The sequence below is a fragment of the Eubalaena glacialis genome, chromosome 9 (assembly GCF_028564815.1).
Source record: "Eubalaena glacialis isolate mEubGla1 chromosome 9, mEubGla1.1.hap2.+ XY, whole genome shotgun sequence".
Taxonomy (NCBI): Eukaryota; Metazoa; Chordata; class Mammalia; order Artiodactyla; family Balaenidae; genus Eubalaena; species Eubalaena glacialis.
Window position 1 is genome coordinate 9418386 of NC_083724.1, and position 24243 is coordinate 9442628.

Sequence of the window (24243 nt, forward strand, 5' to 3'; positions counted from 1 at the left end):
CTCTTCATTGTCTGCCTCCTTAAAGAGACATACACTCCAAAAGGCCAGGGGCTGTGTCTGTCCTGTTCACTGCTGCGTCCCGAGCTCCTGGCACTGTAAACACGTGTGAAATAACTGAGTGGATGTCTCCCACAGAAGAGGGGGCCTTTGCTCTGCTCCACGGCACTTGCTGAGACTTGTGGCCCCGAGTCTCACGGCTCAGCACTGCGTGAGCCCTGGTCTCACCACGAGGGTAGTGAAATCAGCTCCTCCGGCCTCTGCTGAGAGCCCTCGCTGTCCAGAGCTCAAGCGCAAGCTGCTCTCTGGGAGCCAGGCCGGATTCAGGCTCCATCCTGGTGGCACCGGAGGTCCACGTGCCTGGGTCTGCGTCTTTGCTCCATCGCTTCAGCTGTAGGCCCTTGGGCAAGCTACTCAATCTCTCTAAACCTTATTTTCCTCAGCTCTAAAAGGAGGAAAGCGGTCCTTCTTACCACCTGGAGTTGTTGTGAATATAAAGAAGATAATTCACATGGACCTTTCGCACAGTGCCTGCACCCAGTAAACGCTCAACCAGTGTCGCCGCCATTACTAGTTCCCATGAAGTTGTCTCCCACGTGTTCTTCCGGGACCCGAGCGCAGCCACCCTCCCATATCTGCTCAAGCAAAGCAAATCCAGAGCCCCCCATCAGGCGCTGGCTGATCGCTTTGGATGCCAGCTATAGATAACTTGTGAACAGCAGCTCCCTGTGGGTTCACTGAGAAAGATGAAATGAGGGATTTAAAGAGAAATGATTAATATCTGTATCCACAGAGATGCACACAACATGGGCCTATCCTCAAGGAACTCACGGTGCAGGAGAGGAGAGCAGATCTGCAAGCGAACGCATCCACTGGGAGGGAGGGGGCAACGTCGGCGCCGAGCGGTGGCCCCGTGGACTCAGGTGGCCCCCTGCAAACACGCAGCCCGAACGCTATGGAGAACCTCACGTCAAGTCAAGTCAGATTTTATCACCAAATGAACTTGTGCCAAACTTCTAAAAAAAGGTTTGCTGGGGTTTTTGGTTTGTTTGTTTGTTTTTTCCTTTTTCAGCGATTTGGGGTTCTGAATTTGCGGAGGAGGGAGTGAGCTCTTGCGGTCAGGGCCGAGTCATCCATCAGGTACAGCAGGCACAGGGCCGGGGGCTCACGGTACTATCAGGGGCCCCCCAAATGTTCTAGCTTCTTTTAAAATGAGAGCAAAAAGTGAAATTTTAGGTCAGAAAATGCTTTACTATATAATGTTAGCATATTTGTCCTTACACCAATGCAGTCATGGAAGATGGTTTTTAATATTTTTAGTGGGGGAAGGAGCTCACCAAGTGCCCAGGGCGGGAGGGAGTCGCGGGCCCTGCTTGGAGCGCCGCCCGCACAGACCCCGGGAGGACTGGCTGAGATAAGGCCAGGGAATGGACGGGCACAATGCCCGATACGGAGTAAACAGTAAATGATGACGACAGTAACGACCATGATATTTTCACAGTCTCTTTTTTCTCACCTACAAAGTGGAGTAACTGCTGCCCTCCCCACCCCCAGGCCTGCCGTGAGACTCAAGGGAGACAACAAACGCCAAAGCACTTTGGGGACCAGCCCTGCCGGCAGAGGAGAGGGGCTAAGACTGGGGACACCGACCTCATCCACTTGGACCAGGAACATGAGCAGACGTCCCTCTGCTGCCTCACCCACACCTGGCAGGACGGCCCCGAAAGGCCCATCACAGGTACTCCCTTCCTTCCTGTACCTGCCCGGCAGACGGAGCAGTGGAGAAGGGGGGGAGGGCAAGGCTGGGGCAGGGGCACCCGGGACCCAGATCAGTGGAGGAGGGAGTTACTCAGGACCCCCAGAGCCAGCTTGGGGCAGGCCTGGGGCAGCTCGTCAGGGGTTTAGACACAGCCTCACCATGTCAGGGTGGCTGTCTTTCTCTCCTTGGTCTCCTCCCCGCTCTCCTCCTAGGTAGACTCCCAAATGGTGCTCCTTGCTGCCCCCACCCCCGAGACCCTGAGTCAGAAACCCTGGATGAGCTTTAGAAGGCTAGTATTCCCCTGCAGTCATTCAACAGTCATTCAATAGCATGTGCTTCTATGCACTAGGCCTCAAGCGAGATGCTCAGGCCAGAGCCCAGAATGAGGCAGCCCCAGGCCCAGCCCTCGGACCTCTATGATGACACCAGCCCACCTCCCCGCCAGCGCCAGCACCTCTGCTTCATGATCCCACCCTGCCCTCATGCCTGGGGAGCTCACTCCATCAATCTCGTGCCAGAAGCCCTCATTTATCTGCTCAGCCACCTCGCTTGGCCTCAGGACAGATAAGCAAGGTCGGCAACAGCTTGGCTACTCCTCGGGACGAGAATTTCAGCAGGTATCTATCTGTAAGCGAATTGAGGTCCCTTCCCACTGACCGTAAAACTGCCTCCAGTCCCTCATCTCCTGTTTAGGACAAAGGTCCTGTCTGATACGGACAACAGTGTTCCAGAAGCAACCATTTTTAAAAATTTTATGCTGGATGGGGATGATTTTAAACAGCTTTGGAAATTTCCTGTGAAGTGTTTGTTACGAACCTACGAAGAAAACCAGGAAACGAAAATTAAATCTCTCCTATGTTCTTCAGTCTCCCCTCTTGGGGACAAGCCCCCACGTGAGCTGCAGGGTGAGAGAGAGGCGACAAACCAAATGAACATTCCTTAAGATACTGTTACGAAGACAAAATGAAAACCAGTCAACTGAAGTCTCAGCAAATCGGCTTCGGGCAAATTGGCCTGGAGCCCATAGTTGGTGCTCAGATGGGGTTTAATGAGTATCCGTTGCCTGAGCAGCGAATGTGTTTGTCAGGTGATGTCCAGGCTTGAGAAGAGGCACTGCCCTGACTCTGTCCCCTGGCAGGCGGGTTGGGAAGTCGCGAATGAGATGTACGAGCTGACAACAGGCTCTCCAAACTGCTTTGTAACTGAGCCTGCACCCTGCGCTGACATTTGGACAGACTTGCCCGGCAAGCACTTAACAGACACAGTGTCCTCGAAGGGCTTTCCCTGTGCTGGGACATCCTCTGTGACACGGGGTAGTATAGGATGACTATTAGCACTGCCTTAGATACTTCCCATAAAAGAAGTCTCCTAACTTCTCACCAGGAAACATGTGGCTCCCCTGCCAGACATGAGGCAGCAAGTCACAGGACCCGACCACGAGGCCTCCAGGAGAGGAGGGGACCAGCTGGCTCATGCTCAGCTCAGAGGCAGCTGTTTCATTAAATCTGGATGGATGGACGCTTTTGGCAGTTCCACAGCCTTCCTGATGCTCAGACACTCCCGTAGGCCTTTCCAAGACCAGCTGACCAGGAGAGGAGGGGCCCTGCCTTTTTGTCCCTCACCCATGGCTCAGCCTCACTGCAGCCTTGATCACTAAAAACTGCCACACTTCCTCAAATCTGAGAAGTCGTCAACCATTAAATGGGTCATGTTCTAGTAAAAGAGAAAAAGTACTGCCAATTAAACCCTGACACGCTACTAACTTTAAGATGCCTCTTGATTTCAGAGATCCTAAAACAAGAAAAAAGTGTTAAGAAGTTAGAATCGAAGAAATGTAAGTTGTTTTCAGGACAACACAACCGTGTTCCTGCTACCTTTGATGTAAGTCTTCATCACAGTCCCATTACTGCCTAGCAGTGTGGCCTGGTGCAAGGAAGCTCACTTTGCCAGGCCTCACTCTTCTTGTTAGTAGGACAAAATAGTAATACTTCCCTCATAGGGTTTTGGGAGGAGAAGAAAAAAAAGATACCTATAAAATATTGAGCTTGACACCCAGCCCATCACAGGTAGCTACGTAAGGTGCTCTAACAAGGCTTGTGAGGCCACACATTTCTTTCATCTTCTAGTGCCCTGGTGGGTACACTGAGCTGAACCAATCTATGAATTATTGGGGCTGATATTTCCCAACAGACTATGACCAAGAACAGGGAGGGCAGACAACGGAATTAAGGACCACCAACCAGCTGGCTAGGTTTATGGTAGGGCATCAATAAAAAGCAGGAGGTTTGGGTGAGAAGGCGAATTCAGTTGGGATGTGGGGAGGTCCAGTTCCTGAAAAGGAGGAGTAGATTGTATTGAACTAACCCTCTGGTCAGTAACAATGATAAAAGCTGGACAATATACAAAAGACAACTGCTTGAAAGCACTTGAAAGCAATCCAAAGCAACAGAAGCTGGAGGAGACATGGTCCTTGAAAGACAGGAAGCACACTAGGGTATTTCCCTATTCAAGGTGATACACAGAATGACAAAATAGAATGCAGCAGCATTACTGGCTGGGAAGAAGAGAAAGAGACTGGACCTTGAGGATGGAAATTGAAGGGGAAAATGCTAGAAAGGAGAAAGCCACACAATGAGGAGCTCCAAAACTACTACATAAATTCCCCTTGAATCCTTAGTTAACCCCTAAATTGTATACATGGAGAGAGAGAGAGAGAGAGTCCTGGGAGCCCAAAAGAAAGCAGCAGCTGAGAGGCAGAAAGTTCAGCAGCTGCCTGAAAGATGGAGTTTGGAGTTCAAGCCCTGCCAAGTTAATGGGGCTTAGCCAGCACTTAAGGCTCTCAATTTAATCCCAGAAAGGCCATGCCTTACAAGTGAACCCAGGATTAAGGGTTATACTCTAGGATTAAGGGCAAAACCAAAATAAACCTACCTGAACAAAACCTAAAAACCAAGCCTCCACAAGATCAAGGGAATATGCCAGTAATTTAACTGCCTGCCAGAACAAAACACAACATTCTTGAGAGGAAGACAATAAAATACTCAGTCTTTTCCATGTAGCATCCAAAATGTCCAGCATACAACTTAAAAATTATAGGCATGTGAAGAAGCAAGAAAATGTGACCCACGATCAAGAGAAATAATAAAATTAGACCCACTGATGACCCAGATGTTGGAATTAGTAAAGAAGGACTTGAAAATGTGTACATGTTATAAATATGTACAGGGTTTTCACGAAATGAAGTACAGAATGAACGCATGGATAGAGAAACTCAGAAGAGAAATGGGACACAAAAATAAACTAAGTGGCAATTCTAAAACCAAAAGGGTACAGCACCTGACATAAAACATAATTTGGATAAAATTAACAGCAGATTAAATACTATAGAATAAAGGATCAGCAAACTTGAAAGCCAGGTAATAGAAATGATCCAAACGAGCACAGAGATTTTTTTTAAAAAGATAAATAAATGGTGCTTCAGTGACCTGTGGGACAACACCAACTGTGTAAGTGGAGCTCCAGAAGGGGAGGGGAGAGAGAATTGTGCAGAAGAAATATTTAAAGGAATAATGGTCCCCAACCTCCCCCGCCAACACATTCCCAAATTTATTGAAAAATATCAACCCACAGATTTAAGAAGCTCAGTGAATCCCATACAGAATAAATACAAAGAAAATCAAACCTAGTCACATCATCATCAAATTACTGAAAATCAAAGATAGAGAGAAATCTTAAAAGAAGTCAGAGGGGAAGAGACCCACCACGTACACAGGAACAACTACAAGGAAGAGAGCTGACTGCTCATTAGAAACAGTGTAAGCCAGGAGACAATGGAAAGGCGTTTCAAAAGTGCCGAAAGGAAAAAAATCAGCTTGGGAAATGTGAAGCCTGAAATGCTGGTAAGACTCTGAGGTTGCGAGATACAGCAAAACCCCCCTCCCAAGCACCCCTGTCTACGTAACACACATTATTCGTGCACTTCCTCCCCCTCACCCCCACCCCTCATACACAGTTATCTCAGTAGAACATCCCAACATTCCCAACAGGAAAAAAATAAAACTGTAACTGTCAAGAAGGTGATAAATAGGAAAACACATGAAATTTACACAAACTGTGGGACATAATTAAGATTCTTTGTATTCTGCCACCATGTAAACGTCACACATCTTTTTCATTCTGGTAAAAACTATAAAAAGAAAAAGAAAGATTCCCTTTTCCTCAAATGCTTTAGTCACATGACACCCGTCCAAGAGGCAGGTGGAAACGCAGGGATGGTGCTCACTGAGGTCAGGAGGATTCCAAGATCTGGGAGCTGTCAAGGTGGAAGCTTGACCAGGAGGTTCCGGGTAAGAGTGGGGAGGAGGCTGGGGGCAGGGAGAAGCAGCGGCAATTTCCCCGTGCCAGGCACCGTGCTAGGCGCCTTAGGTATGTTATCTTAATCCTCACACTAACCCCTAGGAGTCAGTATCATCATTGCCTTTTTTAACATGAGGAAACAAAGTTTGAGAGAGAATTAGAAAGTTGCCCAGGTTAGTGACAGAGCTGGGATTTGAGCACAGGTTCGTCAGCCTCTGAGCCACAGCTCTTTACCCTCCCCCCGCCAGCCATCCGTTTATTCACTCTGCTGTGCTGGGCTGGACAAAAGGAGAGCTCCCCACGGCCCACGCCACACATGCCCCCGTGCTCAGGGGACTCCCGGGCAACTAAAACGACCAGAGCCGACATTACTGAGCACCTACCATGTGTGTTACACTTAACGTGTCACATCTTATTTAATTTTCGCAACAGCCCTGTGAGGTACATCCTTACATCATCTTCATTTGCCACATGAGGAAAGTGAGGCTCAGTGCTCCTGGTGGTAGAACCAGAATGTGACTCCCCAGCTCAGGCTCCCCAGGGGTGTGCTTGATTGCCCAAGGCCACCAACAGGGCAGGGGGTGAGGAAAGATGGGCAGGGCACGGCCACCCTGCTGCTCCTTTCCCACTTGGTGGGATCCCAGGAACTTGGAATTGTGAAAGCAGATCTGTGTAGTAACCAAGTGACTTGGGCTGCACCTATTCCCAGAGCGGGGGAAAGTCCTGGGAATGCTTCCTGCCCCGGGGGGTCCCATCGCCTCTAATCACCTCTCTCACCAGGACAGCTGCAACCAACTCCCAGCAGCTCTGATGCCACGGCCGCAGCACCTGTCCATCCAGTCAACACCAGCGTGGCCTTCTTAAAAACAAAAGCAAGCCGGAACCCTGTCCTGCTCAGAACCTTGCAGTGGTTCCTGACTGCCCTCGGGATGAAGTCCGCCGTCTGACAAGGCCTCATCCCCTGCCACACTCCCCTCCTCTCCTCTACACCGCACTCCTCTCAGCTCCTGGAAGAACTCGTCACAGTTGCTCTTGCCTCAGGGTCCGCTCCTGTTACTACTGCAGTGTAACAAATTACCACCAAAACTTTGCGGCCTAAAATAACCATTTCCTTATCCTCATGGGTTCTGTGGGTCAGGAATTCAGACATGGAACACTAGGATGGCTTACCTCTGCTGCCTGATGTCTGGGGCCTCCGCAGGAAGACGCTATAGCTGGGGATGACTCAATGGCGAGGGGCCTCTTTCCTCCCATGTCTGGGGGTTGATGCCAGCTGCCAGCTGGGACCTATGGTGCATGCAGTCTTCACACGGCAGCTTCCGGGTAGCTGGACTTCTTGGGGTCCAGCTTGGCTCATGGCGCCAACACAGTGTGCCAGTAAACAAGGCAGAAGCTGCACTGCCTTTTTTCATCCAGTCTTGGCAGTCAGGTAGTGTCACTCCCACTGCATTCTACTGGTTACAAGCAAGTCAGAAACCACCCAGATTCAAGGGGAGGGGGCAGAGATCCTACCTCTCATTGGGAGGAGTGTCAAGGTCTCACTGTGGCGGGGAGATATTGTTGGGGCCGCTTCATGCGCTATTCTCTCCGCCCAGGCCATCCTCCCTCCAACCTCACCACCTGCTAACTCTGACCCATCCTCCAGGTTTCAGCTGAAGCACCACTTTGTCAGGGACCTGCCCTGACTGCTTAATCAGACATCCTGCTTAGATACTCCCTGTGCCCGGCACTTCTCAGGTGCCCAAGTCTGTCTGTCTGTCTCCCCTCCGGCCTGCGAGCTCTGTGAGGACAGGGAGTTTGCCTTCCTGGTGCTGGCTCAGAGCAGGTTCCCAAAAAATAAATCCTGGAAAATAGAGTCAGAGAGAGAGAGAGGAGGAGGAGGAGGAGGGAGGGAAAGAAGGGAATATGCCTGCATCCAGGCTATCTAGGGTGCAGCTCAGAAGAAGTTAGGCCCCTCTCATATGCTCCGGCTGATCTTGAGCCCCCAGCCTGCCATGGCCCCACCAGGACCATCCAGGCCCTCTGGAAAATCCACAGGGTGGGCAACACCTTCACCCCCCAGAGTTGATGTGGGGAAGGTTTCTGTGCCATCCTGCTGTCTGGCTAATGTGGTGGCCTGTAAGATGCTGGGGTCTTCTGGCAAAGAACACCTTTGCCAGAGGACAAGGTCTGAGCAGGATGGGAGAAGCTGAGGCAAGAAGGAAAGGTGCTCTCCTTCTGCAAAGACAGGAGTGGTGATCCTGGGGAGGGGAGGAGCGCGGTGGACCCAGGAACACGATACACTGTGCCTAGCGGTGCGGAGAACCCCACTAACATTTCTCTCCCAATCTGTACCCAAACATCGTCATCACCACCACCATCATCACTAAAAATGTTTTAAAAGGGAAAGAAGAGTTACCACCAACACTGCACAAGGCTGCTGTCCAGGCAGAGGACAAACCTGCCCTGGCTGCTCCTTCCCAGGACTCGCCTCCTCCCACTCAGCAGGCCCGTCCCCCCGGCCTGTGCCGATGAGCCTGTAGGGCCGCTCGCTGCGTGGGGTCCAGTGCTGTCTCCTCTCTCGCTCTGACTCCACAAACATTCATGAGCTCCGTCTCGGGGGCAGGCTCTGTGCTGAGGGTGCCAATGGACTCCCATCATGTGTTCCTCGAAGAGCCGGACGGGAGGTCCCAGCGGAAGTTCTGGGAGTGTGAGCCCTGGCCTGCTGGACGCCAGAGTCCTGAGATCAGTCCACTAAGGCCTCCTCGCCCTATGCCAAGGCCTTTCCTGCATGACCTCATAGAATCCTCGCCGCAGCCCTTGGAGGTAGATTACTCGTCTTAGCTCATTTACCGATGCATGAGAGGGATGCCCGGAGAGATGCAGTGACTCAATCAAGGCCCCTCAGGTGGGAAGTGATGGAGCATTTCCCCAGCGCCGCCCCCACCCCAGCCGGTGGTACTTCCACTGTCCCAAGCCACTGCTTATCCCTAACTTCACAGCCCAGATCCTGCTGGCTGCTGTGCAGACAGCCTGGGGCTCCTCCCCCCAGGGTTTAGAGGTGAGAGTGAAGCCTCCAAGAAGGGCGGCTGACGGGTAGAGGCCGTCTGTGCGGGGCTGCCCTGCCTGTCCACCTGGGGCTCTGCGGGGCAGGCCCGGAAGAGGCAGCGATCCAGGGGAGGACCCAGCTCCCTGCAGCCCACACGCCATCCCGCTGCCTGCACAGCTGGGGCAGATCTAAACCCATTACCTGAGTCAGAGGGGAGGCTCTCTGCCTCGGCAGAGCGCACCCGGGGCTGCCCGGGCTTTTGGGAGCCGTTGGGCCAGGGAGCAGAGCTGGCCCGGCTGCTCGTGCCAAGGAAGGAGGGGGCCCGCCGAGGCCGCCAAAGCAGGCTGGGGCGGGAGGGGCCAGGCCAGCTGGGGCCGGAGCTAGTGTGACATCACCGGGCGGCCCGCCTCTGTCTGGGGCTGAGGGGAGGCCCTGAGCCTTTCTGGGGCCTGGGGGATCCTCTTGCACTGGTGGGTGGAGAGAAGTGCCTGCAGCCAACCAGGGTCAGGCTGTGCTCACAGTTTCCTTCGGCAGCATGTAAAGGCTCCACAAAGGAGTTGGGAGTTCAAATGAGGCTGCCGCAGACGGCCTGAGGATGGACCCTGCGCCCTGAGCAGTGCCGCCTGAGCTCCGGACCTGCAGAGCATGGCACTGGGGCTGCTGCCAGCCCCCGCGAGAGAAGGCAGGTTGTGAGCCACCCGGCGGGACCCCGGGCCAGCCCCCGCCCCATCCCCGGCCGGAGCCCCGCTGTGGAGGCAGAGCGGAGCGAGCAGAGGCCAGTGAGGCAGGGCTGCTCTGCGGCCGGTCCAGCCTGCGACTCAGGGAGGCCATGGCCAGGCTGCCCCGCTGACGGCCGAGGTGAAGCATGTGAGCAGCTGCCCCGGGAGCCAGGCAGGAGGGAAGAGGTAAGAGCCCGACTCTGTGGCACCGAGGGACGGGGGCGAGAGGCAGCAGCTGGCTCCGGGTCTCTGGGTTCAAGAACCCTGACCCCTCCAGCCAGGGAAGGGGATGCTCGCAGCTGGGCCCTCCTGCTTTCGCTTGGAGCCAAACAAGGCATCTGCTGGGACAGGACCTGTGGACACCTGGGCAGAGGGTGGCGTTCCGGGGGCGTGAGGTCATGGCTGGGGCTTCGAGGGCTCCATCAGTAAGCCCCACTCTCCTTCAGACAAAGAGCCTTTGGGGTGAAGGCAGGCGGCTCCTGGGCAGGGCTCCACAGCCGGGGTGTGTGCGCGAACGAGCGTGAGCTTGTGTGGATGGGTGCCCTTGAGGGGCCAGCGGGCCGATGGAGTCACGGACACAGGGATAGCCCGAGGACTCCGGAAGCTGTTTTTCAGTTTTGGGTTCCTATGCACCCTGGCTGGAGACTCTGCTGAGGCAAAAGCAAAAGCAAACGCTGTCCTGCGAGAGCCGGGAGCCCTTGTTCAGAAAGTTCCCTGGAGCTGAGCAGCCTCTGCTCATGCCCTCAGCCGGGGAGGAGAGAAGTGGAGGGGTCCAGAGCCGGGAGGGACACATCAGCCAGAGGTTCCTGCCGCTGTGACTCGGGGCACAGCGCTGCCCTGGTTTCCCGGCGGGTCCGAGGACGTCTGGTCCCTCCTCGCGCAGGACGGGACGGGATGGGACGGGACGGAGCCCCAGGTCTCCAGCAGGCTGTATGTGGCCTGGCCAGGACACAGGGGAGGACGAGGTTTCCCCGGCACCCGGCAGGGGGACGGTGCAGGCTCTGCGTTCTGAGTCCCTTGAAAGCGCTCGTTAGATAACATTTCCAAACAGAAATTCTTCACTGATCCCTCCCTTTTCCTCCTGTGATATGTGTGTCACGGGTCAGCTATTGCCTCTGCTGTGGGATTATAAGAGCTCCCAGAGGGCAGTTCGGTTACTTAGAAAAGGATCCCCTTTCACCGGGGCTCTGAGGAAAGTTGAGAATGCCACTTCCGAAGCTGGCCAAATGCTCCCCACATGTATTTTTCCAAATTGAGACAGAGTGAGGTAGTGCTCACAAGCTAGGCTCAAATCCTAGCTCTTCTACTTATGAGCTAAGTGACCCTTGCAGATCATTTAGCCTCTCTAAGCCTCAGTTTCCTTATCTGTAAAATGGGATAACAGTAACGCCCATCTCTTGGTAACAACTAACACTTAACATTGCACTTACCAACAGGTAGAGTCCTCACAACCACCCTATAACACAGGTACTGTTAGTCATCACCATTTCACAGGTGAGGAAACTGAGGCACAGGGGTTAAGTGTTGTGCCCAAGGCCACATGGTTAGTAAATGCCAGCACCAGCACTTGAACCCAGCACTCTGAACCACGCTCCATTGCTTTCTAGGAGGAGCACATGGGATCGTGACCGGGAAGGCCTTAGCACGGTACCTGGTGTGTGGCAAAACCTCAGAAAACATTAGTCACTGAGTATTATGAGCCATAACAATCAGAACTGCAGAGAGAGAAGAGCAGAGACCCAGATTCTCTCTCTATCCTGGATACATTCTGCTGGGGTTGTCAGGAAATCCCACCAGGCTGAGCCAGTGCTATGACCACTACTGCCACCCACGCTGGGGATCCTCCCAGGAGCCCGAGGAGGGGGGCTTTATGTCTGGGGCAACTGCAGCACATCCAGATCCTAGAAGTCCACACGAAGGAGGAGTGCAGATGCTCCGACAAAAGGACCTCGGGTGCATCTGATACCAGCCTTACAGTAAGAACATCCTACCCCTCACACAGCACTACTCCCCTGCGTGCTGGTCCGCTCACCAGAACCAGCAGGGAGGAAAGCGAGCTACCACCGTGCTGCAGGAGGTCCACAAAGCGGGAGGACCAATGCCAGGCCTGCGCTGGGGTTGCAGAGGGTGAGGCAGGGACCCCTCCCCCAAACTCCACCCCCATCACCCAAGTCTGGCCCGAAGATAGATGGCCAAGTCTGGTGGATTTCACACCAGCCAACACTGATGCATCTTAGCCCTGGACAGTAGCTTCTCTCCTGTGGCCCCAGAGGTCCCTGAACTCTTGGAAGCATTTGGAAAGGCTGACATTAAATATATGCTTCTCTAGCACAAGGCCTCTGGGTCTGCGGAAGCTGCAGGTTTCCTGGCTCCACCCGGGAACCACGGTGGCTCACTATGCTCTCTGGGCAGCCCGGGCCAAGTAGAGACTCTGACTGACCTCACAGGCCTGCCTAACACAAATTAGCTTAATTATTACTCAGTAAAGGCAGACAAAAATGTGTGAAGCACATGGCCCAGGAAGGGACTGCACGGTATTCCTGCACTTTCATGGGACTGAAACTAAGCAACTAAACTGGCAACTAAGCCATTTCTCCATCCACTCCTCCATCACACAATGATTTATTAAGTAAGGCACATGCAGTATCTCATTTCATCCTCGCTACAACCTTAGGAGGTAGGTTCCAGTTTTAGCATCACATTTTACAGATGAGGAAACAAAGGCTGAGAGAAGTTAAGCAACCTGCCCAAGGTCACACCGTTGGTGATTCTGTGGGATGTGGACCCTGGTCAGAATGGCTCCAAAGTCCACGCCTTTCCCTGCCTCACTCCACTGCCCTGTTCAAGGTGTCTCACAGTCAAGTCTATTTCGGTTGGTGTCCTAGAGACGCTGCACCATCCCATCTGAAAACCACGTGCTTACCTGCTTATGTCATAGGAGCCTACCTCTGAGACAGTCCAGGCCTCATCGCCACCCCTCTTACAATCAAGCCTCAGCACAGCTACACAGCACGCCTGTGGAAGCAGAGTCAATGAGAGGTGGAACTGGGTTCCAAGCCAGGCTGTCTTAGCTCAGAGCCCTGCGCAGCTGGTGCTCTGTGCTGCTGTGCCCCGCCCCCCTCCCCCACCGGCAGCTCCATGGAACTCTGCACCAGCTCAGTGGGGCAGAGCCTCAGGCCAGCAGTCATCTATGTGCCTGAGATACCACTGGTGTGTTTCCCACGTTCCTAACTTGGAGACTCCAAGGGCTGCAGAACCTGAGCTCAGGTCTTCAAGGCCTACACCGGCCACACTTGAGCCATTCCGGAGAAGAGATCCGGGAGCCACCACTGGCAGCTACAGCAGAACAAACAGAACAGGCAGCAGCCCCGCCCACGGCAAGTACATTCAGCTTCTGGCCTCTCTCTGAGTCACAGCCCACTTTGTCCAAACTGGTCTCAATTGACAGCAGTCAGATGGGGGAGGCGTTCTGCTTCACGACGCCCACAGCCCAGTGGGAAGAGGGAGAAGGTGAATCTAATAATCACACAAACGCACAACAGTGGGAGACCTGTAAGGAGGAGGCGTGTGGCGCTAAGAGGGAACTGTGAGATGCGTGGCGCTGTCCCCATTTTACAGAAGAGGGAACTGAGGGTCAGTGGGTGCGGCACCTCTGCCAAGGTCTCTCCACGAGCGGGCCAAAAAGCAAGGATCCAAGCCCAGATCTGGGCCCACTCCACCCCAGCCCACTGCCATCCTGGACGAACACACTGCGGGAATCTCAAGAATGAATCAATCCATTGAATAGCATTTCTTTTCTGCGAATTTATATGAAATACCCCAAATAGAAGGGTTATTCAGCCACTGGCAGCTAGGAGTCTGTGGTGACAGATGGGTCACATCAGAACCTCATGCTGAGGGTAGTTTCTATGACAAAACCACATTCCCACACAACGACCATAAGCCGTATGACTGACTTAATAACAGCCTTGGGAGGAGAGTTAAAATGTTACAATGTCCCGTTCCACGTACACATCAGTTTTAAGACACATTCTGATCACAGACATGTTAACGTGCTGGGTGGGGGGAGCCAGGCCTCTCACAATCAAGCTATTGTGTTAGGTCGATTCTCTGGTGAAACCAGCCTGTCTTGGGGCCAGCAGCCCCAGAGCCTCAGCCTCCCTCTGCTGCCTAGTCCTCCAGAAAGGCATGCCCAAGACCACCTCAGAAAAGCCCAGAATGAACTCTGTTCTTATCTCTGAGAGATGCCTGAGGACCCACCCAGCCCCAGGAACGACCAAAGTCCTGCCCCAGATGGACCCACTCCAGCCCCCATGAGGGAAAGGTGGCATCTCTCAGTCACTGCTGGACCTCCATTACCCACTAGGGACAGGGAGAGAAGGGATCTGAATGAATGAAAGAAGGAGGGAAGGAAGGAGGGAGGGAGGGAGCCTCAGACCCAGAGACTGTGGCCCCTGGAGGGCAGGCATCTACCTTGCTCCTGCTCTATCTCCAGCCCCCAGCACAGTGGCTGGCACAGAGGAAATGCTCAGGAAATATGTTCAATGGATAAAGTCCTTGAATTCCTATTTAGTAACCCAGGTGCCATCCTGGCTATTGGGTATTCAGAGGGGGAACCACCCTGACCCCGCTTTTAAGAAGCTTGCAGTCTGGGGTAGAGAACCAGACATGCTGTATCTTGGGGGCTGTGACGGAAGCAGCCCCAGCTGCTTCTGGGAGCTGGAGGAGGGAGGGGGCCCTCCCTGTGAACGGCCAGCTTCACTGAGAAGGTCAACTTAGCAAGGAAGGCAGGCGTGCATCAGGCAGGACACAGGGAAGGTGCCGAGGCAAAAAGAACAGCACGTGCAGACGCAGGGAGGCATAACAACACAGGCTCTGTCTTTCAGCAGGACACTGACAAGACCAGATGTGTGTCTGAGAGAGATAGGCCTGGAGCTGCAGGCAGTGCAGAGTGCAGGGGAGAGAGCGGCTGAGGGCAGGGAGGCCAGGAAGGACTGTGTGGGTAAGGAAGCTGGCTATGGAGTCCACAAACCTGGTTCCAAGCCTAGCTCCACCACTTGGTAGCTCTGAGGCCTGGGCAAGACTTCATCCTTACCTCTGTTTCTTCATCTGTGAAATGGGGATAATCATAGCCCCTGCCTTACAGAATTGCTGGGATCAGTGAGGTAGGCACAAAGTGGTTGTCCCAGCACTCAGGGGATAAGCCCTGCCAACAGGCTGAGGTGGCCATGGTGCCAACCACTCAGCCTGGCTCAGAAGAGCAGCTCCAGGCAAGTCCGGATTCCCCAGGAAGCTGCCCTGGGCCAGTGCTGTCCACCCAGTCCCTAGCTGTTCTCTCCCGTCTGAGGCTCCCCCAGTTCCAGGGCTCCAGAGCACACGAGGCACTGCCGGAAATGCAGCAGCCAACTCAGGGGCCGGGCTCTGAAATGGCTTCTGCAGACTCTCCTGCCTCTGCTCTGTTGGCTGAGGCTCCTGGCACAGAGGGCTCGGTGCGCAGGCTTTGGGACCACCTCAAAATGGTTCCCAAATAACGTACCGTGGAAAAGGAACAGCAGCACCCTCGTCCCCCTGGCAAAGGCAACCAGCTCCCGCCGCCTAACCACAGCCCCTCTTGCCCCATGATCTCACAGTATGACCACAACCCGCCTCCTGCATGAACTCAGCCCTGCCCTGGAGACAGCAACACACCAGTGGCAGGAGCATCAGGCAGATTCGACCCTCCACTGCCACTCTTCCAGGCAAATCCGTCTGATCCTACCCACCTGCTTCTCGGGCTCTCACGCCTGTGTTCCCAGCACCCACGACAGGGCTGGACCCAGGATGCAGCAATACACAATGGCGGGCTGGCTGGGAAGGCTAAGTGGATGGAAGGCTGGCTGGCTGGACAAACGGCTCCTTCGAAGGTCTTATTAGAGTTGAACTGGCAGGGTCTGGGAATCAGCTCCAGACTCCCTGGGTACCCACACTGACTTTTGGTGGGGATGATTCACAGAATCCTAGGCTGGGAAGGGATGGCAGTTGGAGACGTGGCTATTCCCTCCCTGGCCTCCAGGCTGGCGGCGAATCACCAGGACAAGTGATGCACAGTTCCTTCTCCAGGGTTTCTAAGGTGAGGATACCACTGCTCATCCTAGATGCCCATTTTGGGGTCTCACCACTTGGATAATCAAGAACTGTTTCTAACATCCAACAAGACTCACCCTTGTGCCGACCTGAAAGCTATTTCTACTTTGTCAGTCAAGAGTGACTAAGAAGTAATCTGCATCTGGGCCATTAAGCAAACAGACAGGCACCTTTTACTCATACTGGTTGGAGAGACAATCTTGATGGAGGTGAGGACATGCACCTTGCAGTCGACAGCTGAATCCCAGTCCCAATATTTACTCCAAGGGACCTTAGGCAAGTGACCTAACCTTTCTGGACCTGGGTTTCCTCTACTGCAAATACAGATAATAATACCTTTCTCCTAGGTAAGGAGACCAAATAGTTTGTTACCCAATCAGGACACTTTTGAGAATAAAACAGGGTGCTATCAATAATTAATAAGATAATAGGTCTTAACTGGGGCCAACCAGCGTGCATGGTCCCCTCTTCATAGGGTTGTAAGTGCCAATGAGATAGAGCATGGCTGAGCACACAGTAAGTTCACAACAAACAAATGATAGCTGTTATTATCTATCCTATTGGTCATGTGGTCAGCTGGGCCCTCTAGGGCCATTTCTTCTGGAATTTTCCTTTATCTGGATCCCTCCCTCATCCTGGATTACCAATTGGTTTGGTACTACCCAACTGGCACATCATACATCTCAACCAGCTTTGGCAGGAAAAACTGTTTGCCAACTTCAAAGTTTTGATTTTTTCTTTCTGTCCTGATGTTGGTTTAACATCATGATTCATGCTCGGGTCCATCAAACTCACTCAAGCGCAGCTCAAGTTCCTAGCTTCCTGTCAGGGGCCCGCCGGGCACACTGGGGCCAGGGAGCAGTTCCAGATTCCCTTGCTGCCTTGAAAGGGGCCCACTTCTCAGGCCTCCTGCAGTGCCTCTGGCCTGGACTCATACCTGGCTTTCATCTGTGATCACAGAATGATGGGGTAGGGCTGGCTGGGGAGGGAGGGATGGGTTCTGTGAGCCCCCAGACAGGACTACAATGTGGACTAATGATGAAACACCATCCTGAGAGCTGGATTTAATTCGGGGTCAGCAGCCCTGGGGGTCACAAGAGCTCTCCTGTTCTCCCTCTGCTTTGGAGTGGGGGCAGTTGTCAGAGAACAATCTCCTTTGAGTTTTCCTGTCACTTCCATACATGCAGCATGGTATATATCTTGGGGTTCTGTTACCAACTGCTACTTAGTTAAGCTGGTGACTTTGGGCAAAATGACTCATTGTTTTGAGTCATAAATGAATCTCAATAGTTTGCTCACCTGCAATGGGGACAATTGTCAGCTCTACCGTTAGCCTTAAAAGCATCTTTGTGGGAATTAGAATATTGCTGTGATTTAAATATACAAAACTACAAAGACTATGAATGTGACTTGTGCTCCCTAGGGTTGCATAGTGCACAACCTGGGCCACCATGCACGGCAACCCAGAAATAACGGCTTCCCTCCCAGGGCTGTTGGGAGGATGAAGTGAGATAATGTTTATAAAGTGCTTGGGTCATGGTGATAAATGGTTGTAGTTACCATTTTTTCCAGTATTTGAAATTTTCTTATTCCTACCCTTTGGGGTGAGAACTCACAAGATGACTCCAGGAAAGCAGCTTCTGCCACAGGGCAGGACACACAGCTCTGTCTTATGAAAACGATTCTTCCCACAAAGTGGCCCCTCACCTGGGCTGCGGGGCTGCGGTGCTGAGAGGGACATGGACACGCGGTGTGGGGTCCCACCACAGCAGGCCAAACAGGGACACCTAGAGCTGCCCACCAGAGGCTGGGTGGGACCCAGACCCTGGGGAGGTGGCCTCCCAGTGTGCAGAGCCCGTCACGTGGCTCAGTCGCACCAGCCCCAGTTGTGGGGAGGGAAACCCATGCATAATGGAAACTCCTCACAATACAATGTGGAAAAGCAATTTCAAGAATCATTTTTATTTTCACTTTGAAGCCAAGGAAAACAGTTGGATTTGCTTTTCTTTGTTGGTCATAGGAAGAAACTGAGGAGCATCTCTTTGATTGGAGTTGAGTTCTTCTCCAGGCCTAAGATGGCTGGAATGCTGGGGAGTTATTTCTCTTGGGATGCAATTAGTTGAATAAATATCAAGAGAGCAAAAGTAAACAAACTCATTACTGTCCATTAAGAACTGCCAAACTTGCAAAAAACTGAGGAGGGGGGTTGGAACCTTTAAGGAAAATAAATTACTCCAAGGCCAAGGGCAGCACAAAGAGCACAGCCCTTGGTGTCAGGCTGACCCCAGTTCTAGGCTGAGTCAGCTCTGGCTCTTGTCTGCCATGTGCTCCTGGGCAAGTCACTTAGCCTGTCTGGGCTTTGGTGCCCCCATTTATAAACTGGGGGGAATACCAACCTTGCTGGATTCCCTGGGACAGTGTATGTCAGGAACCTAGCACAGTGCCCTGTTCCTTCCCTTCCTTCTTGTAACCCGATTGGCTCCAAGTCACTCCTGCCAAGCCCAGACCCCACAGAAATGTGACAGTAAGACCCAAAATCGTGCGGTTTCATGACTGGTCCCACCAGCAGCAATGCAACCTTGAGCAAGTTACCTGACACCCTCTTGAGCTTCAGTTTCCTCACCCTCAAAATGGGCATACTACTACTAACCGGCTCTGAAGGTCGTGGTGATTACATAGATAATGTGTATGGATAGGGCCTCGTGAACCTAAAAAGCTGTACGAGTGTTAACCATCAAGTTTTGTTCTCTTTTTAATTGAACAGCTACAAGAAATGCTCTTTAAAGACTGCACAGTTTCCGACTGCGTTTGCACGTGTGGCGCCTCCCCGCTCTGTGCCCAGCGCTGTGTGAGATGCTAGGGACCCCATGACAGCCAGGACCAGTCCAACCAGCGGACTCCTTCAGGGTGGGAGATGAGGCTAGACAGAACTGCTGGGCAGGCCCAGCTCTGTGACACGGAACAAGGCTCTCGGCTGTCAAATGGGACATTTAGTCCTGGTGTCTCCTCGGGGGGGATGGCAGGATCAAGGAGATGGTACACATGCTGGGCACACTGCGGAGTGCGGTCAGCACTCCTCGCTGCCAGCTGACTTTGCTGGCGCTCTCATGCTGCTATCATGCCATCCCCACCTCTGGTTTTGGAAGCACTTCCACATTCCTTAGCTACTGTGCAAGGTGGGTTGGATCACCCCACTTCACAGAAGAGGCTCAACCTTCAGGATCTCAAGCCCAAGGGCACAGAACTTTGCCTGGGAAGCTGTAAGAGCCCACACTTGGGAGGGGACAGAACTCAGTGGTAAACAGTGCCACCATGCCAGGTCTCGAGGCCTGAAGCCAAGTTGCCTTCCTGGTCCTGTGGCATTTACTTGGCCAAGGTGGAGCCCTCGCCGGCATCCGCAATCAGCATCACAGCAGCATGGAGAGGCAGGTGAGCGGCCTGTGCGAAGGCAGCGCCGGCAGGCCCGCCCAGGCTAGGAGGGCGGTTCCTCCCCATTGGTGTGGGTTGGGTGTGGCCGCTGGCACAGGAGCAGCTAAAGTGCTTTGGAAACTAGGCAAACGCTCGTAAACTCAGCGTCGTTTACACTAACGTCACTGCAGCCCTAACCTCATAGTCCAACCCAAACCAGAGGCTCCAAACACCTCTCTCTGCCTGGCCTGAAAGGCCTGAGCTGGCCTTCGGAACCAAGCTGGGGCTTTCTTAAAGTGGAAAGCAGCTCAGTGTGGCCCTGGAGAGCACGGGGTCTGTTTTGTAACTTCCTGCTGTCCAGGCTGCCCACCAGAGAAGCCCCCAGGGGGGTCTGGGGAAGACAAAACCTTCAGGTTCTGTGTCATGGTTGTTATTTTAGGGTAAATTAATGTGAAAACAGAAAGTCATGATGCTAATACTTTATTACTAGAAACCAGATTAAGAACATTTCTGTGTAGTCATTAAGAGTTTGAAGGTTTGAGTACATCAGGCCAGGGCTGAGTCCTGGTTCTGCCACCTTCTAGCTGTGTGATTTTAGGCAAGTCACTTAGCCTCGCTGAGGCTCAGTTTCCTCATCTGCAAAATGGAGGGACCTCCCTGGCGGCCCAGTGGTTAAGACTCTGTGCTTCCACTGCAGGGGGTGTGGGTTCGATCCCTGGTCGGGGAACTAACATCCCGCATGCTGCGCGTGGCGGCCAAACAAACAAACAAAAAACAAATAACAACAAAAAACTAAAACAGAAATAACAACAGTATCTACCAAGAAGCCATTGTGAGAATTCAATAAAGTAGAAAACCCTTGCAAAATGTTGAGTGCAGGGTCAGGTACACAGTGGGCACTTACTAAGTGGATATTAGGGATGGTAGTAATAAATGTAAGACACGCCCACACCCTCAGGCAGTCACTTGCCTGGGGCTCCCCGGCCCCACCTGCTACACCCCTCTTCATAGCACTCCCCACTTCATGGCAACTGTTGGTGGCTGTGTCTTTTCATTCAGTCCACAAATATTCACTGAGCTCCTACGTATTCCAGGCCCTGTGCTAGGCACCATGGTTGAGGAGTGACCAAAACAGATAAGCCCCCTGCCCTCACGGAGCTTCCACTCTCGGGGGTCAGAAGGGAGACACTACATGCCTGATGGTGACAAGGACTCTGGAGGGGGAAGGTGGCGAGGTCACAATTTTAAGTAAGCAGGGAAGGCCTCACTGGGAAGGTGATATTTCAGCAAAGACCTGAAAGCGGCGGGGGAGTGTGCAATGCGGAAGGGGCCGAGAGTGTTCTAGGCCAGGTCAAGTGCAAAGGCCCCGCGCCATCGGTGCGCTTGAGGAACGCCCGGGAAGCCAGCATGGCTGGAGCAAGTGCGAGATGAGGTCAGGGAGGGAGTGGGGCCAGAGCGGGGGGCCTTAGAGACCCGTTAGCTTCTTCTCCAAGACGAGGAGCCACCAGAGGATTTTGAGTAGAAGAGTGACCTGATTTGACTTTTTTACAAGGTTCACTCTGGCTGCTGGGCTGAGGAGATACTGTAATAGGCAAGTGCAGGAGCAGGGAGACCAGTCAGGTCCAGGCGAGAGGTGAAGGTGGGCTGTACCAGGGGAGGTGGCGAGAAGCAGTAGGATCCTGGGAACAGTCCCAGGATATTGCTATTATAATTTGATGGTGAATTAGATGTGGGGTATGACGGGAAGAAAGGAGTCAAGGATGACTTCAAGTTTGTTGGCCTGAGCAATCAGAAGAACAGAGTTGCCATTTGCTAACGCAGGAAAAACTGGGATGAACAGACTGGGATGGTGATGTGGGGAACCCCAGGAGTTCATTTCTGGATGAGTTACGGTTGAGATGTGCAGTAGCTGTAGCAGCAGTAGTAGCTGAGCAGAAATGTCGAAGAGGCAGTTGGATATATGAGTCTGGACTCAGGGTGAGGCCCAGGCTAGACTGGATGAGATCACCAAGGTACAGAAGACGTCTGAGGACTGAGCTCTGACCACCCCCTTCCCGCCCAGGACAGGGCTGGGGATGAACCAGCAAAGGAGACTGAGGAGTAGCCAGTGAGACAGGAAGAAAGGGTGGTGTTTGGGGAAGGAAGTCCAAGGAGGGAGTGATCTGCCATGTCCCTCGGTGCTGAGAGGCAAAGTATCAGTGAGGACCAGGAATTGGCCATTTGGTCTGGCAAGTGAGGCCCCTGGCGATCCTGTCTAGGACACTTGGAACGGAGGGGACGGGGCCAGGCCTGATGGGAACGGGCTCAAGAGAGAACAGGAGGAGAGGGACTTCCCAGAAACAGTGGGTGTGGGCAACTCTTCAGAGGGTTTTGCTAAAAAGGGGAGCACAGAAATGGAACAGTAGCTGGAGAAGGGATGTGAGGTCAAGAGAGGATTTTCTTTAAGTTGAAAGAAATAACAGCATGACTGTAGAAAAAATGTGATCATGCCGGAGAGCTGGGGGAGAGCTGCTGGAACCATGTCCTTGAGTAGGCAAGAGGAGCAATCTATGCACGCCTGTCCCCTCCCTCTAGGCCTGGCTCACTCCTACTCAACACTCCAGGGTCAGCATAAAGGTCACTTTCTCAGAGAAGCTTTCCTGACCCCTCTGGTTAGGTCAGTTCCCTGTTCTACCCTTCCACTGCATACACTACTTCTGCCTCATGGCACTTAGGGGCTGTGTAATGATGGGTAAGCCCCGTGAGGGCAGGGGCTGGCTCTGTCCTGTTTGCAGCTGCATCACCAGCAGCCAGCACACCGTCTGGCATACCACAGATGTTCAACGGATATCTGGGGAAGGAACAAGTGGTCTAAGAATAGAACTGAAACAAATCCGGAGACACATGTCTGTTTTCTGCTCCCACCTGGCTTAATCGTGTTGCAGGGATGGGGGCCATGCAGTTACTGGCTGCTGGAAGTATCTGGATTTAGAAGAGTTGTTTGCTCCTGTTTGGGCTCTGTAGCTTGGCTAACACACAGACCAAAGCCACGTGACTAGACATCCTTCCATTGACACTGTCCATTACAAACTGAACACATCCATACTATGTCTAGCAAATCATTCATTTAACAAATATTGCAGAAAGCTTGCTTAGTGCAGCATCCTGGGGATACAGGATGGAAACAGACACAGCGCCGGCCTTTATGGAGCGTAGATCCATGAAGAGATCACACAGAATTCAGATTCATCTCAACGGTGATGGGTGTTACAAAGGGCACTCTCCAGGGGGAGACTAAATGGTCTGAGGAGTGTGAGGCAGAGGAGGAGGGAGATGGGACAACCCTTCCTCTGCCTCCCCTCCCAGCTTCAAGCTGCCCTCGTGTGGTTCTCAGGCTCCAGGAGTGGCGGGGCCTCGGCCTGCTGCCTTCAGATGCCCGGTCCCCTCCTGTTTCCTTCCTACCTCTGCCGGGCCTGCCTGTCTCCTTCTGTGGCTCCCAGAAGGGCTGCCTCCTGAAGCTGCGTTTTTGGAAACATCTGCCTGATAAGAAGGCTGAGCTCATTTATGGCACAGGCCGCTGGCAGTGACAGGACCATTACTGAGTCTCCCCTTCTGTTTACTTTCAGGATTTCATAGTCTCTGCTCTCAAAGAAGAACCCCCACTTTGCAAGGACCATGAGGCCACTGTGCGTGACGTGCTGGTGGCTGGGACTGCTGGCCGCCCTGGGAGCGGCTGTGGGCCAGAAGGAGGGCTTTGAGGGCACAGAGGAGGGCTCGCCCAGCGAGTTCATCTACCTGAACAGGTACAAGCGGGCCGGCGAGTCCTCGGACAAGTGCACCTACACCTTCATCGTCCCCCAGCAGCGGGTCACGGGCGCCATCTGCGTCAACTCCAAGGAGCCCGAGGTGCTCCTGGAGAACCGGGTGCACAAGCAGGAGCTGGAGCTGCTCAACAACGAGCTGCTCAAGCAGAAGCGGCAGATCGAGACGCTGCAGCAGCTGGTGGAGGTGGACGGCGGCATCGTGAGCGAGGTGAAGCTGCTGCGCAAGGAAAGCCGCAACATGAACTCGCGGGTCACGCAGCTCTACATGCAGCTCCTGCACGAGATCATCCGCAAGCGGGACAATGCGCTCGAGCTCTCCCAGCTGGAGAACAGGATCCTCAACCAGACGGCTGACATGCTGCAGCTGGCCAGCAAGTACAAGGACCTGGAGCACAAGTACCAGCACCTGGCCACGCTGGCCCACAACCAGTCAGAGATCATCGCGCAGCTGGAGGAGCACTGCCAGCGGGTGCCCGCCGCCCGGCCCGTGCCCCAGCCACCCCCCGCCGCCCCGCCTCGCCTCTACCAGCCGCCCCCCTACAACCGCATCATCAACCAGATCTCCACCAACGAGATCCAGAGCGACCAGAACCTGAAGGTGCTGCCGCCCCCTCTGCCCACCATGCCCACCCTCACCAGCCTCCCATCCTCCACAGACAAGCCGTCGGGTAAGTCCTTCCGGGAACCTGCAACATCTGGGCCTCAGAGCCGGGCGCCAGGCTTCCCCTGGCTGTGACCACAAGCGGGGGAAGAGCCGCGGCAAGTTGAAGCCGGGCCAAAGGCTTGCGCAATCCCCCAGCGGTCCCTTGGGCCAAGCCGCAGGAGCCGGTGGGGTGAGAGGGGGACCACATTCCTCAGATGGATGCTCCAAGGTAGAACCAGGAAACAGGGGAATCTCAGAAGACAACAAGTGTTTTCTGGCTTCTGATAGGAAAAAAACCCAGGCCTGAGTCTTCTGGGCTCTGCGAGAGGTGCTCTGTGTTGGCAGGTAGGATGTCTCTCCTGCAAGCTCTCGTACTGTGCCTGGCACAGAACTGGCATTTGGTAAAT

The 24243-nt window shown here is 53.5% G+C and overlaps 2 protein-coding genes across 19 annotated transcripts in view; one reads left to right on the forward strand and one right to left on the reverse strand.

Annotated features, from left to right (window-relative positions):
- Window positions 1-24243, reverse strand: part of RALGPS1 (Ral GEF with PH domain and SH3 binding motif 1) — a 282278-nt gene that overhangs the window by 84155 nt on the left and 173880 nt on the right. The window lies entirely within an intron of this gene.
- ANGPTL2 (angiopoietin like 2) overlaps window positions 9342-24243 on the forward strand; it is a 33003-nt gene continuing 18101 nt past the window's right edge. The window contains exons 1-2 of the mRNA XM_061199899.1: window positions 9342-10045; window positions 22996-23861. Coding sequence (XP_061055882.1) covers window positions 23045-23861 — 817 coding nt within the window. The 5' untranslated portion in view covers window positions 9342-10045; window positions 22996-23044. The remainder of the gene's footprint in view (window positions 10046-22995; window positions 23862-24243) is intronic.